A 19,246-nucleotide genomic window follows, 5' to 3' on the forward strand; every position below is an offset into this window, starting at 1 on the left:
TTTCATGAAAAATATGAAAAGTTAGACTATATTAGTATTAATTAAAAATTCCATCAGCGTATCAGAAATGAAAAACAAAAAATATTGCTAAAAGTATCAATAGCAATTAACGTAATAATAATATTTACAGTATTTTTCACGATAAAAAGAAGCATTCACAAATTACCGCAATTCATTTAAGATAAATTACTTAATTTACTCGAGAAAAAAAAGAAATATCTATCAATTACCCTGATTCGATATAATAGTATCAATAATAATTTTGCAACAAGAAGAAGTATCAATAAATTATTCTTATCTTTTCGCACTGTAAGAGAAATTTAACGTTACGTTTCTGTTTTTGCGTCTACGTGCAGTATTAACTGATGCGAGACCAGTTAAATGTAGCTTGCTTTCATAACAATTGAAATTTCTATGAATACCTCGAAGCGATATTTGAATAACAAATATAAAAAGCACAGATGCTCACCAATAAAACGCGACCTTATCGCCGTTCCCACTTTTCACGTTTTTGTCTAGAAGGTTAAAACTAATGTTGGTAGAAGCACCCTCCATCCATTTTATGAAAATATCCCCTTTACTCAGGTCGAAGTTGTACGAGAAGAACTTGTCCTCGAGCGCCGGCGTTTCCCAATAGAATTGTTTCGCAATCTCGCCCCAGAATTCGCCTGGATTTTTCACGGACCTGAAAGAAAAAGACAAAAGGCCACGCAGCATTTTAGAAAGAATTTCATTTCAACGCAATTCATTGTGGGCAAGTATAATACGCGGCAATGATCGATCGATTCCGTTATATTTTTCATGGTTAGGTTCTTAACCTCCAAAACAATACGAGGAAATCGATATCGATCGCAGTAATTCGTATAAATCGTATTTTTGTAATTAAGGGATTATCGATACAACTGCGATAAATACATCTTTAGAAATTTACACGGAAACATGCAATATATGCGTAATAACAAAAATAGATTTTCTTTCGAAATGATAAAGAAAGAAAGAGAGATAAAATTTGGAATTTTATAATGTTCGATAAAATAGCAAAGATAAAGTTAACGAAAAGAAGGTAAAAGAATAAAAATTCACGTGAAAATATTGAATTAGAGAAAAATTGTATGTTAAATTTTTTTATAGTTTTATCTGCTTCGACCACTCTGTCCTTTCTGTGGTAATCATAGTGAGTGGATCGATGGCTCGAGGATCATGTATAGTTCAATTGAAATGTATAACGAAAACCGTATTTTAGCTGAATTTATCTGTGTATTTATTCTGAAATATAAAAGTGAAATCTTGCTTATGCTAATTTATAGAGTGCGTTAATAATCAGTGAGTGATTGATTGATATTGTTGTGATAACGATGCTCTACAAAGAACGATTCATTCAGATTGAAACAGACGGGAGACTGGTAACATAAAGGAAAGTGTTCGTGATAAGGAAAAAACATGATTTTGATGAATTGGAATTTCCTGCAAATTCATTAAGATTAATAAATTATGGACAATTAAACAATTGAACATCCGCATTTATTGTGTATTTACAAGTGTGAAGAATATCTTCTGAAATTTTAGATATTAGACATTTCTCCAAGCCATAAATTAGGCTCTCAAGATAAACGGAAATTGTTTCTTGTAACAGACCGCTAGATGGATCGATATTATTGTTCTATTTCCATAGTGCACATTTATGACATTGCTACGTAAAGAAACAGGATTGTCCAATAATTGCATCAAATTATACTTAAAGCTTATGTAAATCACGATTTGTGTTATAAAGTGTGCTTATTTTTTTTTATTGCATACATTATTGATAGTTCAAAGTGTTTTTAAGAACTATTATTCAAGCATTAAATATCTGGAATATTCCATACAGTTTAAATAAATAAAAACATGACATTGATTATTTATGCAACTAAAAGTTTTGTTTTATAGGTGTCTCTATGACTCGGAAAAAATCATCTAAAAAGTTCGATTTAATTGCTCGAAATAATTAACTCGTCGAAACATTAATCTAGTTTCTGAAAGATGTCAGCACATATCATGTCCCAGAATCAATTTTCATTAAATAACAGCCTCCATCACCCACACAAGGAATGCACTTAATAAACACGGTTGACACTTTACCTATGATTAATGTCACGTTCCTATCTATTGACGTTCACCCTCTCTCATTGTCCCCTACTAATTTCCCTAGCACTGCTAGATTTAATTACATACTTCATAAAACAAATTTCCTATCATCTATGAGTCATATAAAGTACCAGTCTCTGTCCAAATCAAGTATCAACGAATACAGTCAAAGTGAAACGATGAAATAAATTGTTCGAAGAAAAAAATGGTCTATTCGATTAGAATCACGAATTCATCAAAGAGATCATTTTCAGAAACGACATTTTCATTCATGAAATAACAGTAACGCAGATTTTAGGGTTTTTTAATTCAACCATCTTTTGGACAAAATTATTGATTCGCGACATTCGCAACTTTCGAACTATACGTAACATTCTACATGAAGTGTCATTCGAATTTCAAATCGGACATCAATTTGTATCAACAGAATGTATAACGCAAACAGTTAAAGAACGTGAAAAAGCTGACAGAAAGGGGATGAAAAATTTCATCTGCGAAACGTCGAAGATCGCATCGTCGTATCTGTCATCCCTCTTGTACCGACTAAGCTCTGTGGAACATTCCCTGTCTCGAATAGAAAACCACTCACTTCTCGTGCATCTTTCTGTACTGCTCCATGTTGTTGCAGTACGCGTTCTTCGCGATCTCCGGACTGGGGTAGTATAATTTATCCGCCATCTTCGTAGTTTCGGTGTCTCAAGTTTTGCTTCAACCCTTCGTGATTCCGCAATTCCTTGGACTAGACTAGAGTGGTCAATCGATAAAGAGCGGGCTCGATGTATGATCACGACACTTAGACGCGTAATATAGAATTCGTTTGTCGAGGTAATTCGAAATAGAATGGTTACCGGGGGTTAAAGGACGGATATCACGACAAAATTTAGGGTGAACGGAGGAGGCACGATGATTGTTCGGAGACGTGCACCTCCGCTCGAATTTTCGTTACGGCTCGGTTGATAAACCGCGACTGAGTAGCGATCCGGCAAGACCACCGACCAATGTTGGTGTCGTTAGTGTCGAGAGGGAAGGCGCCTGTCAGGGACGTATTGCGAGAAAGAGAAACGGTGGTCATACTTCAGTGCTTGAATTAAAATTAATAAATCGTGTTAATTCGTGTTAACGGAATAAATCCAAGGAAAATCTTTTGTTCGTAGCGATGTTTAATCTGCATTGCTTAAAATTGCTATCTGTATCTGTGAGATTGATTTGATCACATAATAAGATACGTATTACCTCAATTTGAAAAGTTTCAGTATGTTTTGTGTAATGTATGTCTTGGAAAATATTACTAGATTGAACATACAAGATATATTTGTATCAAATATGTAGTTATTTTTTGAATACACTTTCTTAATTGATTTCAGCAATATGGTCACGTGTTGCGCAACGTAAATGCGCATGAGTCAAACGATCGCCAACTTATCGACGCAGGTGATCGAACGTAACCTTGTTAATGCATTTATTAAGTTAATTACACGGTATTGGTGGAATAATGGAACATTAGTACGGAAATGAAACGGAATACAAATAATAATTTGTTTTAATCAATTTTGTAAGGAGTTTTTGGGAACAACTATTTCGTCCTAATGAATGCGATCAATGATTTTATCACGCGGTAATTTCACAATTACGTACAAGGTCCGTGAAGTATCGTGAAGCTACGAAAAGATAGTCTAGGAAATAAGATTAGGGAGATTAATGACTTAGTGCGATAAACTACAAACAAGGTTAGATTTGATCTACTATACCATATGAACCACGGCATTTTGATTTGAATGCATCCATATTACTAATCACGTGACCACGTATAGGCAATGGAACAGATACAGTGAGGATGTACATAAATTAAAGAATTAGGCTGCGAAACTAATCGATACAGCCACACTCAAGGCCGTATGTGATTTGTGAATTGCACCTCTTTATGGATTAAAGTGTAGACAAATTTTTTAAATGCACTGCGAAACCATTTCCCAGTTGACATCGAACGGTTCTGAACGAGGTTCCCACATCTTATCTCCCTCATACTGCTGTTTCGATAGTCCGATTACACGAAATTTGACGCTGGATCGATTTTACGACCTCCCTATGTCGATTCTACTAGCTGTACTTCGTTTACAAGGAATAAATATGTGTATAAGATTTCTCTCAATTTTGAAAAACATTCTTTAATGAGGTTACGTACTTTTTCAAAAAAATTATTATTCTCTTCTATTTTGTCACCAAAAATAATTCAATTACGCAATACTGAACCTGTTGGTCTACATATATTTCCGAAATTAGGGTTTATAACAAATATTTTTTATACAAATTTCTACTGCTTTATATACAATTTTCTATACAGTTTCAAACTTAACTATTCATCAATTACTTCACTGGTAATTAATTATACATATACAAAAAAATATTAGGTTATATTAACAAGTCAAATAGTCGGTATTATAATGAACTGCTTGAACAATTAGCATCCTACGTATTTCGCAATTGCTACTTTTGTAGCAATACAATCGGTTGCGAAACAATTAAATCACCGGCTGTCTGATATACATACACCTTTTTGTTTTTAACCTCTTACCGATCTCTTTTACGATTTCTCAGTATCGACAATAAAGCATGCGGATATAAGCTCATTTCGTATTCTTTGCTCGAACAGGTATCTAAAAATTGGAGATAAATTAACTGGGAAACAACGATTTCTAGATTTATACACACCTATAACAGGTACGATGAAAATTTTTATTCGTTCGTCGCGCATATAACGACGGTCGATATCGATCTTGGATCTGACAAGGACTTGACCATTAGTGAATGGTTCGTTGTCAATAGCACAGCAAGGACTCGATTCAAGGATCGATCGCAATCGTAACATAATGTTCTTACATTCTAATCATTTTGTACGTACACGTTTTATAATTAAACGTTTAAATTATAATAACGGAATAATTAAGGTTAAGATAGTGCAAAGTTTATATTTAAATAAAACATATATGTCACAATATAAAAAAGTAATTAATCTACGAGACTATTTACACTCCGCGTGTGATAAACTTCTGAAAAAAATTCAACAAAAAAGTTTGGAAGATTTATTAGATTGTCAGACATGTTTCATCATACACAAATCGAATGACTGCTCTTTTGATAAATACAGTGTGTTTGGTAACAGTTGATAGAAAATTTCAGGGGCGATTGTACTAGTCAAAATAAAACGAAAATCTAAACTAACAAAATTACATTTGAGGCATTGTTTTTTAATTATTAACATTTAAAAATATCCCTGCGTCCGTGAAAAAGTATAACCAATTAACTTATTATATTCATTTATAACCATAAAGTAATGTATATCTAAACGAAAGAAATTAAAATAAACTTTCGCTTTCGTTGTCAAAATAATTCTATCCTTCCAAACCTATTCTAGCCTTTTACAAAAATCGAGACAGATGCGATTGTACATTACTTTATAGATTTAAAGTAATAATTTAATTAGTTTTAGTTTGATATAACCAGTTTAATTTAATTTTTTGCATTTTAGTGTACTTTTAATATAGGTTCAATTTATTTCTCTTTACTTTTTATAGTTTTCATTTGGTACATATGCGTGAGTATATAGCCATGTAAGTAGTGAAGCAAACGATAGTGGCGCAGAAGTCGGTAATGTTGTTCACGACTTCCAATATCACCTTCTTCATCTTTACGACTTGTACAAGATAACTTACCGGCCAAGAGTCATTGACTTTAAGAACCCCTATGTCACAGAAGAGATACAGAATAAACCTGTTATCCAATACATTTTTTTGTCAAAGACATGAGGACTCTAAGGCCCCCTTATTATTTCTGTGTCGCTTCCAACGTTACCGATTCAATATCATTTATAGAATGATCATTAATAGAATATTACTTAAAGAATGAGTGTTTTGTAAAGGAAAATGAATTTGGTGTGTAAGAGAGAAATCAATAGATGCAAAATGCTGCAAAACAATACCTGGGTACTTATATTGAAACCCTTTGTAAAATATATTTTGTACACTTATCTTACAATAAATAATTAATTTTTTGATAAATAATTACATTTCTTTTGCTGTTGAAGTATTTCCCTTGATTACCGTGGTGGCTTGAGGATACCATTTGTAATTCACAAAAAAAGAACATTAATTTTTCAATTATCAGTAAAAATTATAAACAATTTCTAACTAATCTACTGCATGCAATTGTTAATTCAATGCGAAATTAATCAATTAAGTTATTTTATTAAGTTGAATCTGCACATATGATATTAGATAATATAACACATTAATAATATAAACACATTATAACACTAATATGACACATTAAAACTGTAAAGATAAAAAGAAAATACATGATTGATTCCTATACTACGTTAAAATTAATGCTTTCATCATACCTGTAATCTGGTCTGCATTTGGCAATGAATAAGACAAGCAAAACGATAGAAAGAAACAAGGATAGCACTAGGTAAACGAGTTAGACAAGGAAAGGAATAGCGGTAGACAAGGATAGCACTAGAGAAATGAGTTAGACGAGGAAAGGTATATGGAAAGACAAGGACAGAAAATTTTTCAAAGTGACGGTAACGCCATCTCGCGTTTGGTGACATGAACTACGATTTTCTAATATGATAACAGAATATAAACAGAGGTATTAGACAAGGATAGCACTAGTGTGCGACAAGGATAGAGAGAAAACGTTTCCTATTGGTCCGCGGACCGTAATGGCCGCCTCGCAGACGCTAAGTCAAGTCGGCTAGGGAAAAATCATTAATAACTCAATATTTAAGACGCTTTTGTGAACTTTTAGAATTGAAGAATGAAGTATAGACCTTCAGCAACTTTCACATATAGTTTTCAATGCTCTAAACCCTTTCAATAATTAGTTATTAACAATTTTAGTACGGAATGTCGGAAACGATACCGCAAACCTTTACATTTTTTCAATAATTTCATAGCTTTCTATCAATTTTTCATACAACTAACTACATTTATTTGAAAGGGGACTCCTTTGGCTGCATTCTTCAATAATTTTCATTAACATATCATTTGTAGTTTAGAAGTTATTAAATATTATATGAGAGAGTCTCTTATTCATCGCACTCGAGTATAGTCAACTCTTATAAACAATTGCTAATATCTAAAAAAATACACCACACACGCACCTAAAAATTATGGGAGAATGTAAAGGAAGGTCTGTACTACATTCTGCATGCCTCAATGTGCACAATTAATCATGCATATTCGTCAAAATGACGAAAATCCATTACGCTTGAATACGACGATGGTAGTACTCACTCTAATAATGTTTAATAGCTAGCAAATAACGAAGAATATGTTAATAAAAATTCAATCGGAAAGTAGCTAAAGGAATAACCTTTCGAACGCATCTATGAAAGTGTATATATTATTTGTGTAAAGCTCAGAATTAATGAAAAACCAGAAGAGTGTACGGAAAGCCTGCCGACATTCCGCACAAAAATTGTTAATAATTAATTACCGAAACGATTTAGAATAATAAAATGTGTATGGGAAAGTTTCTAAAGATCCACAATTCATTCTTCAATTCTAAAAGTTCACAATATCATCTTAAAAATTGAGTTATTAATGATTTTTCCCTGGCCGACTAGACTTAGCGTCTGCGAGGCGGCCATTACAGCCAGCGGACCAATAGGAAACGTTTTCTCTCTATCCTTCTCGCACACTAGTGCTTTCCTTGTCTAATACCTCTGTTATCATTCTGTGTTCCGCGTAACAAGTCGTTAGTTCGCGCGCCCAAACACGAGATGGCGCTGCTCTGGTTTTAAAAAATTTCTGTCCTTGTCTAACACTATTCTTTTCCTTGTCTTACTCATACATCTATTGCTATCATTGTCTGCCCCTATTCCTTTCCTTGTCTTACTCATTTCTGTATTACTATACATCTCGACGAGTTGAAAGCACGCCTACTGATTGTATATCACCATCTTCTAATAAGAATTACACGAAAATTAATAACATAAATCAATCAAAAAATTCTATATTAATCGCTCAAATTCCCTACTACTCATTGAAAGTTTCTAGTTTTTTTCCAAGCAGTTTAATTATAGAATAATTAATGTTTCCTGTGAAATAACAATTTAGGTGGTTGGTTATAATGATTGAAAGTCTTATTAAGAAACTTTTTCTAAGAATTAGAAAAATTAATATTCCTTTCGTATAAAATACAGGGCTTGAACATCAGGAAAAGTGAAGGAATGTAATTATTTATACTGTAATAAAAAATATGAGAGCATGTTTCACATCTGTCGACTTTATCATCTTCGATTATCACAGAAGGCATAACAAAACCGCTGATATTTTACACGGTCGGTATTTCAGAACGTGAGACATAACCCCCTGTATCTTGATGTGTTGTACACTCGTTGGTGTAAGGTGGTTTGCTTCTTCACAGGGGTATCTTTACATGTAAATAATTAAAAAACAAAGCCTGAAACACATTTTTGTTATTCTTCATTTACGTTCTATTTTGAATCATACAATCACCCTTTACATTTTCTAACAACTGTTGCCGAACATCCTTATATAAAAATACTAATACGAAAATATCGCATGATATACGAAAATCGTTCGACATCTCAGTACTTACACTAATTAGTATTATAAAATTCTCTCTAATATCCCTCGTTGGACGAATAATCTATGCACTTAGCGTTAGAAATTAACCTGCTTATCCTAATCGTTTCCTTTTTTTCAGCAATAAACGATAGTTCTGTTGACTTAACAATTATGTGAGAAAAAAAATGTATTAATGCAAAATATACATATTTCTCTATACATAAAATTATTAACAGTTATATTTATACATTTATAGTTACACCCATACATTCAACATTTCAATTTTATTGTAATTATTTATTGACCAATTTTATGACAAATTACACGAATGATTGAAAAATTAGAAAATATCATAATTGAATACAATCGTTAAATATAAAATGCTGATGGCAAACAGTATGAATAGCCTTCGCTCTTATGGCAAAATCTCCTAACAAAAATCACTGTAGCATAATTATTTACATTTCTTAAATTTTAATTAAATCTGAACAATCGCTACTCATAAAAATACGTTACAACTAATATATATACATATAAATCAAGTTGTGTTCATTAGATAGGACAGCAAAGTGTGTTACAGAAAAATTTCCACTAGCTTTCAACTGTTGAATTAGTATTAATTCCACGTTACCTTAATCGCGTCTATTCGATAATGCCACCATATGGCCAAGGAATAGAAGGACGACGTTAAATAGTCTTCATTGTCCCATTTTATACGCTTGCAGTGTGTAAAACAATACCAGAGCCGACAACAACTTCGTTGTTTCTTATTTTCCTTTTCTTCCACTCTTTTATTACTGCGGCAATTAATAGACGCGAATTACCTTATCTGATTTCATCAACTTGTCGAGCAACGTTCCGTAGGTCTTCAATCATGGGTGGTTGCACTTGCAGATTTAACAGAAATTCCATTGACGACGATAAAGAGGAACAATTATCTTTCACATCTTTTTCTGCAAGGAAGAATACTGACCTGCGAAAAAATGTGAATAACCATTTAGAAAACGTTGCACTTAAAATTACGATTAACAAAACTGTAAGAAAAAGCAGAAAATATTTAGGAAATAAAGATAATGAAAAATACTTCTAATTTAATTACTCTATTCTCGAAATATTTCAATTTAACCGCATTCTACTTTCGAACCGCTTAACAATTAAGACCACGAATAGGAAAATTATGAAACGAAGTTACAGGACACGATATTTTCCTACTCGTTCGATAAATATTGAAATTAAAGCACGCCCATGCTACGGAGACACGAGATTAAATTAAATGAAATCTGATTTTAACAAAAAATTGCATAAACAGTTTCACGTCATTCCTTGCACCAATCACGGTGTATTTTCTTAAAGAGGATGTCGACAACCTCGGTTTATCGATATTTTCAAACGGTATCCTCGAGGTCTTCGGCCATCCGGAGGCCTCAGAATGCTCGCAACCTCGCGAGAATCCCCATAACCCAAGCTGCATGCAAATGCGTCGCCCGTATTTTTTTCTTTACACTTATCTCACGTACAGGATATTTTTACCTCCTGTGACTGCTCCGTCAGGTATATAAAGTCACAGGGAGATCCAGCACGGACCCACACACCAGCGTTGCATCTCGAAGCCGTCGCGAGTCGATCGTTAGCGGAAAAGAAACCGGCATCGCTCGGTTTCCGTTTCAAACTCGTCGCGAGAAATCGAAACTTTCCCCAGTGGAAAATTCTCCGCGTCTAAGAAACGGTGGGGTTAAATTTCTGTTCTTGCAAAATTACTAAATCCATCGATATTTCCCGGTTTATCGAATGAAATTTCGCGATCGTTTAATTTTCGGTTAAATCTCGGTTTGTAAAATAAAATTCTATCGAACCCTTACTACACCCTGGTGTATCTAAGAGTAAATAAAAAATCGTACATTGTTAAAGTGAGAACTGAGAATAAAAAATTGTGAGTGGTAGAAGATCGACGTTTCTGAAAATCCGAAGATCCGAATGTTTTTACCAAACTGACGCGGATGTTGCGAGAAATATTTTCTAAAATTTTCCGATAATTTTTTTTTGGAAACGTTCGATAAACTGTACTTCTTTCACCGATTATCAAGATGAACTCGTACGCCGTGATGAAGACTGTTCTTCTGCATCTAATTCTTCTCGTTCAAGGCTTCTATGCCACCGAGAAGATACGATACGACGGATACAAATTGTATACGGTTTTCGTGCCAGACAATACGGGCCTTGAATTATTGAAGAGCATGGAGGACAACGACGGATACCATTTCTGGTTGAAACCGAGTATCAACAATACGGCGAACGTGATGATCTCGCCGGCGAGGCTTCAAGAATTCATGCAAATCGCCAATACCACCGAACTTGAACCGGAATTGATGATGGACGACGTTCAAAAATACATCGACGACGAGAATCCTCGTGGCTACCTGCGGGGCACGATGGACTGGCTGGGTTATCATCGATTGGACGTTGTAAGGAATGAAATGCTTTTTTCGTCAACTATTTTCACCTCAAATTTCTGTGTAGGTTTTTCTTAAATTCATTCAGTGACCGTAAAAAAGAAAATTCCTAAGTAAATCTTAATTGGTAAATTATTTTTATTTACAATTTCTGTCCGGACTTTTCTTAAATTTATTTAACGACCGTAACAAAGAAAGATTCCTGAATTTGATAGAGAAATAAATCTCGTTTGATGAGTTATTTTTCACCTTCAAATTTCTGTGCAGTTTTTTCTCTTAAATTCGTTCAACGATCATCGATAATATTTGTCTTGTGATTTTTTCTTCCCTTCAGATTTATCGTTGGCTAGATTCCCTCGTAACGCAGTATCCGAAAATCGTGAAACCAATAGTCGGCGGAAGTACCTTCGAAGGCAGAAAAATTAGGGGCGTGAAGCTTTCTTACAAAGGGGGAAATTCTGGTGTATTTATCGAAGGTGGAATTCACGCCAGGGAATGGATATCACCGGCCGTTGTAACGTACATCCTGAACGAATTGATACTAAGCGAGGATCCTCGTGTCAGATACATGGCGGAATCGTACGATTGGTACATTTTCCCTGTCTTCAATCCGGATGGCTACGAATATACTCACACCACGGTAAAAAATCTTTAGTAATTTTCATATTGCGGTAGTAACGAGTAATTTTACGTGCTTCGAGAAAGATTTTCTAAAGTTTCTACGTTCCTCTTTTGTCAAACATATCTATGATTTATGAAGAATATGTAGTAGAGATAATTATTTAGTATTTCACTTAAGCGAATTTTCAGAGAAGGTAGGAAATTAAAAATCTAAATTAAAAAAATTCAATACTTTCGCTGAAATTAGATTAATTTTAGTACTCCCATTGAAATTTGAAAATTTTCATATTTTCGTGAAATTAAATTAATTTTAATACTCGGACTAAAATTTCAAAAATTTAACAAATACTCAGCATGTCACTCGATTGCACGTGCATTCGCAGAAGCAGTAGGAATTAATCAAACGGAAGAATTCCTATACACTTTCTTTTGTCATAATTTAATCAACTTGGTCGAAGCAATTCATTAAACAAATACGATTGCAGACGTTTAATCTGGAGGATTGAAATTTTTCAATCCGCTGAATGAACTCGTATCGATCGTCTATAGATGTACGTCGATTGTATTATTTTTATATTAATTCGAAGTGTAGATTGTAACTGGATCCACAATGAAAATCATTTATTTTGTGTACAAAACGATAAAGACTATACAAAAACGATTGTGTCAGAAATCGTTTGCTAAAATGATTGTTCGAACGACAAGGTCGTCAAGTTTCTCCCCTTTTAATCAATATATCGTTGTATCTTTCATCTGCATCTCTCTCACTCTTTGTCTCTGCATCTCTCTCTCTCTCTCTTTCTTTTTAATCAAAGTATGCTCGCGCAACTAATTGATTAATATCAACGAAACGTGATAATTGTGTGGTCGAAATGATAAGACAAGAATCAAAGTGGAAAGTACGTTTTTCTCTCTGTGTTTAGAATCGACTCTGGAGAAAAACTAGAAAATCGTACGGAAGAGGTTGTTATGGCGCAGATCCGAACAGAAACTGGAATTTCCACTGGGCAGGTACTGGTTTAATAAAACTAAAAGGAACATCTTTGTTTCGCCAGTTTCGTCGACGAATCGTCGTCTCTCTAACAGAAATATTTAGCGTGCAAACTGTGGCCTCTTATGTCTGTATACTTAACAATTGCGAATTAATATGTAGATTATTAGCTGTGTACACGGAAATTTGAGATTGCAAATTTAAGATGAGTAACTTTATATACATTGAAAATTTGTGATTATAAATTTCAAACGAGCAATTTTATACAGACTGAAAATATCAGATCTCAAATTTAAGACGAATAATTTTATATACACTGAGAATTTTAGATCCCAAAGTTGAAAATAATAATTTGATATACACTGAAAATTTGAGATTGCAAATTTAAGAATAATAATTTGATATAAACTGAAAATTTGAGATTGCAAATTAAGTATAATAATTATACACACAGAAAGTGAAGAAAAATTAAGACTGAAATTCTGCAAAATAATTATTCCCAATTCAACAGGCGATATTTTGCAAAAAAGAACAATTTTACTTTCGACAGAACTCTGAAACGATGAGTGAAAATTTTATTTTAATTTTAATTTTCTTTTTCTTTTAATTCGCTCTTCATAACATTTTAGAGGGTGGCACCAGTTCGTATCCTTGCAGTGACGTATTCCATGGCAGCAGACCTTTCTCTGAAATAGAAACCAGAACTATGTCAGAATACATTACCGGCATCCAGGATAAATTAAGCTCGTACATAACGTTCCACAGTTACAGTCAGGTGTTGCTCATTCCTTATGGTCATTCCAGGGAGAGAGTCGATAATTACAAGGACCTGTACAATATAGGAAACCACTCTATACACGCTCTGTCGAAGAGATATGGGACCAAATACAGAGTTGGAAATATCGTGGACATTATGTGTGAGTGAATTAACGAAGAAATCGAAGAATAATTTTCAAAAATTTTTCCATGCAAAATAGCGAGGATGAAACGATAACATAGGAAATACATCATGATACATTAGGTTGAAGCATATTTCACTTAGGGAAGTTTGAAAAATTTTGATTTCAGAAAATTTTTAAAAATTTCCATTTCTATTTAAAAAAATTTTTGACCGTCCTTTCACAGATTATTCTTTCTCCTAATCAATGATTTAGTCGCCTAGCACTAAGTCCACCTTTGAACTGATAAAACATAATTACCCTAATCCCTTGTAAATCCAACTCTCGAAAAATTGCGTAACCTCGCATTAAACAAAGAGATTATTACGCTATCCTCGATCGACAATTTTACATGGATCAGTCCGATAAAAATGAACGAACCTGTGAATTTTGATCGTTCGAAGTTAAGTTCAATTTTCGATTATTTCGTTATTTCGTTGTTCCTAGACACTGCATCCGGTGGATCGATGGACTGGGTTCGTGGAAAGTTTAATATCCCCGTGACATTCACTTACGAGCTTCGAGACACAGGAAGATACGGTTTCATCCTGCCGGCCAGTCAAATTATACCCACTGCAGAGGAAACTCTGGATTCTCTGGTCGCGATGTTTCAACAAGCCGCGAAACTCGGTTACGGCTTACCTCAGTCGGCAATCGTACGATATTGATTAGATTTACACGCAGATGAATAATCGTATCGGTGTAAATCATTGGTCGTACAAAATTTTATTATATTCTATTAAGAAACTATAACAAGAGTACTACTGCACATGTATTTAAACGCACAGTATGCTTGCACTGATTACAATATTGCATAATTTCAAGTGTACGATAAAAATTTTGAAAATTTTTATAGGAGAAAATAATAAAAAGATCGGAATTTTTTAAAAACCATTTCTACTTATTTTCTCGTTTCGGAGAATATATTTTCTAGAAAAAAAAAGAGTGGACGTAAGTTTGTACAATAACTTTGCATAGGAGAAAACAATAAAGAGGTTAGAATTTTTTTTTAAATCATTTCTCCTCCACTTTTAATTTCATAGAAAATATTTTCTAGAAAAAGAGGAATGAATGTAAGATTTTACAATAACTTTGCACAGAAGAAAATATTAAAAAAAAGATAAAACAATTTTTTAAATTATTTCTTCCACATTTCTATCAAGAAGACACCCAATTTCTTCGAAAATATTTTCTACAAAAAAGGAACGAAACTAAGTTTCTAGAATAACAAAAGCGTTACTCTGATAGCTATCACGAAACCGAACATTCGTTCCCTGGCGTAAGGTTGATTAGAAACACGGTAGATCTAATTTATGATTTCCACCTCCATAACACAACCACCAATCAAAACCAACCTAATGCCTATATATACATCTACACACCTGAAAAGGGACAATTAACAGTACAACGACTGAGACACATCGTCAAAAAAAGAATAACCGAATTTCAACTATAATTTCAACAAAACATCTATCAAACATCTACATCAACGAACCGAAAGCAAATCATCTATCAAACATCTACATCAACGAACCGAAAGAAAACCATCTAATCCAACAACCAAGATTCATTACACCTTGAACCAGCGAGAACTATCATCAACCTGCGCCAGAACTCCTCAAAGTCATAAGTCGTGATCAAAGTCCACGACGCAACAAATATTTTCTACAAAAAAAGAGCGAAACTAAGTTTCTAGAATAAAAAAAGAATTACTCTGACAGCTATTACGAAACCGTACTTTGGTTCCCTGGCGTAAGTTTGATTACAAACACGGTATATCGAATTCTTTTTACGTGCCCCTCTTATCTAAATTTTCGATATTAGTCTTAACATATCAACTGTCGCTCGCAATCTTGATAATTGATACGTATTTGTTAAACTGTGAACGCAATTAAATACCACGATCTACGAAGATAGCTGTCTCTCTAGGATCCAGTACTGTTCTGGAATTGTAATTTCCACACTTCACTAATTTATACAGTAAACAAAGCGCCTTCATTTGCAACCGTTACGTCGCGTTACTTTCAGATCCGTGGAATTGATAATTAAATTATGCCCACAACGATCTTCAGAACATGCAAATTAACAAATCCCGATGTTCGAACAACTTCACTATTACCTGTAACCGTTGTAATTTACGACTGCAACGTAACAGATTGTATCATGAAAAGAAAAAAAAAAGGAAAAGAATAACAGTGAAATGTACGGTGATTTTAATTCAAATCGATCCATCATGGCATGTGTTCACCGAGCAACTAACTCGCTGTAATGTGCTTCCTTGTTGAAACTTCGATAGAAATTTCATTTGTTACCGTGGAAATAGGAAAAAAATTAAAATAAATAGATAATAGCCGCAATCACAGTAGAATCCAGTAGAAGTACTCAGGAATTAAAAGTGGTCTGCAACTGATTGTGAAATTGTTACAATGCGTCAAGAAAGATAGTAAGATTAACGAGATAATGCTGGTCACTCGAAACGCATCTGATAAGATCGATTCAGATCCAATAATCAACAACATGATTCTTGAATAACGATCCAACAGAAATGATCGTTGGTGCCGTGTGCAGATGAGACGTTTAAATACAACGACAGGATTCCTCGGCGATAGATACTTCTCTCGTGATTGCACAGGGTAAGATCATTCAACCTATTCTTTGCTTCTTTCGAAAGTAATTAATTAGATGTGAAAGTGTTGTTTTTTTTTTTTTAATTATTTGCGTTTCTCGTAATTTGAATTTATAAACATTTCTGAACACTGGATTTATAATCGTTCGTTTGTTATTGTGTTATAGAAATTACGAAGATTCTCTTGTGATAGATCTCTGAATTTTTTTATTGTTATTGTTGCGTTGAATCTTCGTTCGTAATAATTTTATGAATATTTCTGAAGACTTGTTCGTTGGCTATAGTGTTATGAAAGTCATAACAATTAAATTAAAGAATTATAAAAATTCTTTCGTGATAGATCTTTGATTTTTTCATTGTTAACGTTGCTTTGAATTTTTGTTTAAAATGGTACGACTTTAGTTGCAATTTTGATATCTTTTTCTGTTCTTCATAGGAGAAGCATGATGTGGAAGATATTTTTCTTCGCATTCGTCGCTTTGGCGACAGCCGAGCAAGTGAAGTATGACAACTACAAGGTATTCCGTATTGTGCCTAAGACGGCAGAACAATTGGAAGCCATAGAACAACTAGAAAAATCTTCTGACGGCGTATGTATAATTACATTCTATTAATTAAATTCCTTACTCAATGCTGACATTAAGAAACATTTAAAAAATCAACAAAAATAACACTCTTCCGTTAACTCAACAAATCTTTCTTATTACCAAACATTGAAGATCAGCATCTTAAATTTACAAAGACACTAAAATTAACTTAACATTTGCTAACTTACCAAAAATTTACCAGATCCAAATTAAAAGGAAAGACGATTATCGATAATTAATAATTAATTATATAATTTCACAGTTCTCTTTCTGGAAAGAGCCAAGCACCGTCGAGAACTTCGTGGATGTGATGGTTGCGCCCCACAATATCCCGATGTTCCACGATGTGATGAAAACTTTGGAAGTCCCTTACGACACCTACGTCAGCGACGTTCAAACTTTAATCGACAGTGAACAGCCGCCAGTTCAACCACTCGTCGCATTCGACTTGAACAACTACCACAAACTCGAAGAGATTTACTCTTTCTTGGACAAATTGGCTCAAAACAATCCCGGAAAGGTCCAAGTGATCGAGGGTGGAAAAACGTACGAGGGTCGCAAGATCAAAGGTGTGAAGATATCCTTCGGCAAGAACAAGCCTGGAATTTTCATAGAGGGTGGAATTCACGCAAGGGAATGGATCACCACAGCTTCCATTCTGTACATAACAAACGAACTGTTGAACAGCAAGGACGCGAATGTCAGACAACTCGCCGAATCGCACGATTGGTACATCTTCCCTGTCTTAAACCCTGATGGCTACGCTTACACACACAGCACGGTAAGCAATTTGAAGGAATAACAGTACTTACTCGTTCAAGAATTTAGGAATTTCGAAAGTTATGCTTTATGCAGAAATTTTCAAAATTTTGAGAGACATTACGACGTTGAAACGAGAAATAGGAAAATTAGTATTCGTGTTCAAGAGAAGTGAGTTTAAATTATGAAAATAAATTGTAGTGGTGAGTTTATATTATCGAATTCGGTGAATTTTAGTGATCGTCGAAATTTCAGAACCGAATGTGGAGAAAGACCCGCAAACCATACGGCAGCTTTTGCTACGGAAGTGATCCAAACAGGAACTGGGGATACAAATGGATGTGTGAGTGTCTGATTTGAAGTGTTTCGAACGATTCTTCATACTTTTAGAATTTTCTTTTAGCGAAGTGTTGTGACAAATTGTTTAAGAGATATTCACGATTTCGTTATTTTTCAGCTGGTGGCTCTAGCAGCAGCCCATGCTCTGACACTTATGCCGGAAGCTCTGCGTTCTCCGACGTCGAAACGAAATCAATGTCCGAATATATCTCGTCTATCAGCAACAAATTCTACGCCTACGTCGCTTTCCACAGCTATTCGCAGCTTCTCATGTTCCCCTACGGTCACACTAAGCAACATTTAGAAAATTACAACGAGTCTGTAAGTACCAGGATTAATCAAAGAAATATGAAGAATAACGCTGAATTAGATCTTCCTTCTCCAAGAATATTTTCATATAAAATGTTTATTGTTACAAAGTTTGAGTGAAACACGCTTCAATTTGCTTTTTGTTCACAAACGTAATAAGAAATGTTCTCTCCTTCTTATCGAGAGACTTTATCAAAATTCCCGATTCGATCGAAATTCTGTCGCACGAGAAATGACAATCAATGCTTCGTGACACTTGATAATAATGATGGATTATGACTAGTTCTATGCCAGTTCTATCTGTTCACTGATAATGCAACATCTTGATTGAGATTCGTCAATTGAATTTCGACGACGCAGATAATCTTGAAACTCTAAATAACTTTGTGCACTTTCAGCTTGAAATCGGTAAAAAAACTATCCAAGCTCTTGCCAAACGCTATGGAACCACCTACAAGACTGGAAACATCGCTGAAACTATTTGTAAGTTACAGACTAATTTACAGGACAATTTTATAGAACACTTAGACGTGACAAAGCGATAAGAAGAAACAATTGTTTCCTTCGACAGGCTCTCTTCATTGTGTTATCTTAACTTTAACGTTGAATCTTCTCTTTCAGATGTTGCAAGCGGAAGTTCAATGGACTGGGTGAAGGGAACTTTCCACAAACCCGTAACCTTCACTTACGAGCTCCGAGACACTGGTCGTCATGGTTTCTTGCTTCCACCTGATCAAATTGCCCCAACAGCACTCGAAACCCTGGACTCTTTGGTCGCTATGTTCAAAGAAGCAAAGGCAAAAGGCTACGAATAAACACAATCTTAGGATAGATTGAACCTTTTTATAAAATGTAAAATTCAACAATGTATACACTGCCCGAAACGAAATTCACCAGGCAACAATA

At 34.3% G+C, this 19,246-nt stretch overlaps 3 protein-coding genes across 4 annotated transcripts in view; 2 read left to right on the plus strand and 1 right to left on the minus strand.

Annotated features, from left to right (window-relative positions):
* The window catches only part of LOC108570502 (acetyl-coenzyme A synthetase), a 13,336-nt gene extending 10,231 nt beyond the window's left edge, over nt 1-3,105 (minus strand). For both annotated transcript variants that reach the window (XM_017932370.1, XM_017932369.1), the window contains exons 1-2: nt 2,714-3,105; nt 470-685 (exon numbers count right to left, since the gene is read on the minus strand). In XM_017932370.1, the coding sequence (XP_017787859.1) occupies nt 470-685; nt 2,714-2,802 (305 nt within the window). In that variant the 5' untranslated portion in view covers nt 2,803-3,105. The remainder of the gene's footprint in view (nt 1-469; nt 686-2,713) is intronic.
* A 7,699-nt stretch (nt 3,106-10,804) lies between these two features.
* On the plus strand, nt 10,805-14,388 carry LOC108570424 (zinc carboxypeptidase-like). The gene is made up of 5 exons (XM_017932285.1): nt 10,805-11,182; nt 11,505-11,810; nt 12,715-12,802; nt 13,412-13,699; nt 14,168-14,388. Exons 1-5 carry the CDS (start codon nt 10,805-10,807, stop codon nt 14,386-14,388), a joined length of 1,281 nt encoding a protein of 426 aa, XP_017787774.1.
* Nucleotides 14,389-16,319: 1,931 nt separating this feature from the next.
* Nucleotides 16,320-19,176, plus strand: LOC108570495 (zinc carboxypeptidase-like). The gene is made up of 7 exons (XM_017932361.1): nt 16,320-16,353; nt 16,783-16,936; nt 17,196-17,714; nt 17,948-18,035; nt 18,150-18,352; nt 18,739-18,823; nt 18,962-19,176. The coding sequence occupies exons 2-7, from the start codon at nt 16,790-16,792 to the stop codon at nt 19,153-19,155; spliced, it is 1,236 nt and encodes a 411-aa protein (XP_017787850.1). The 5' UTR covers nt 16,320-16,353; nt 16,783-16,789; the 3' UTR covers nt 19,156-19,176.
* Nucleotides 19,177-19,246: the final 70 nt, after the last annotated feature.

This window comes from Habropoda laboriosa, unplaced genomic scaffold, assembly GCF_001263275.1.
Source record: "Habropoda laboriosa isolate 0110345459 unplaced genomic scaffold, ASM126327v1 scaffold84, whole genome shotgun sequence".
Lineage (NCBI taxonomy): Eukaryota > Metazoa > Arthropoda > Insecta > Hymenoptera > Apidae > Habropoda > Habropoda laboriosa.

Coding starts and splice junctions, on each gene's coding strand:
- LOC108570495 (XM_017932361.1), top strand. CDS start 16,790: ATGATGTGGAAGATATTTTTCTTCGCATTCGTCGCTTTGGCGACAGCC. Junction 16,937..17,195: donor TAGAAAAATCTTCTGACGGC/GTATGTATAATT, acceptor ATAATTTCACAG/TTCTCTTTCTGGAAAGAGCC. Junction 18,036..18,149: donor CTGGGGATACAAATGGATGT/GTGAGTGTCTGA, acceptor GTTATTTTTCAG/CTGGTGGCTCTAGCAGCAGC.
- LOC108570424 (XM_017932285.1), top strand. CDS start 10,805: ATGAACTCGTACGCCGTGATGAAGACTGTTCTTCTGCATCTAATTCTT. Junction 11,811..12,714: donor ACGAATATACTCACACCACG/GTAAAAAATCTT, acceptor CTCTGTGTTTAG/AATCGACTCTGGAGAAAAAC. Junction 12,803..13,411: donor CTGGAATTTCCACTGGGCAG/GTACTGGTTTAA, acceptor ATAACATTTTAG/AGGGTGGCACCAGTTCGTAT.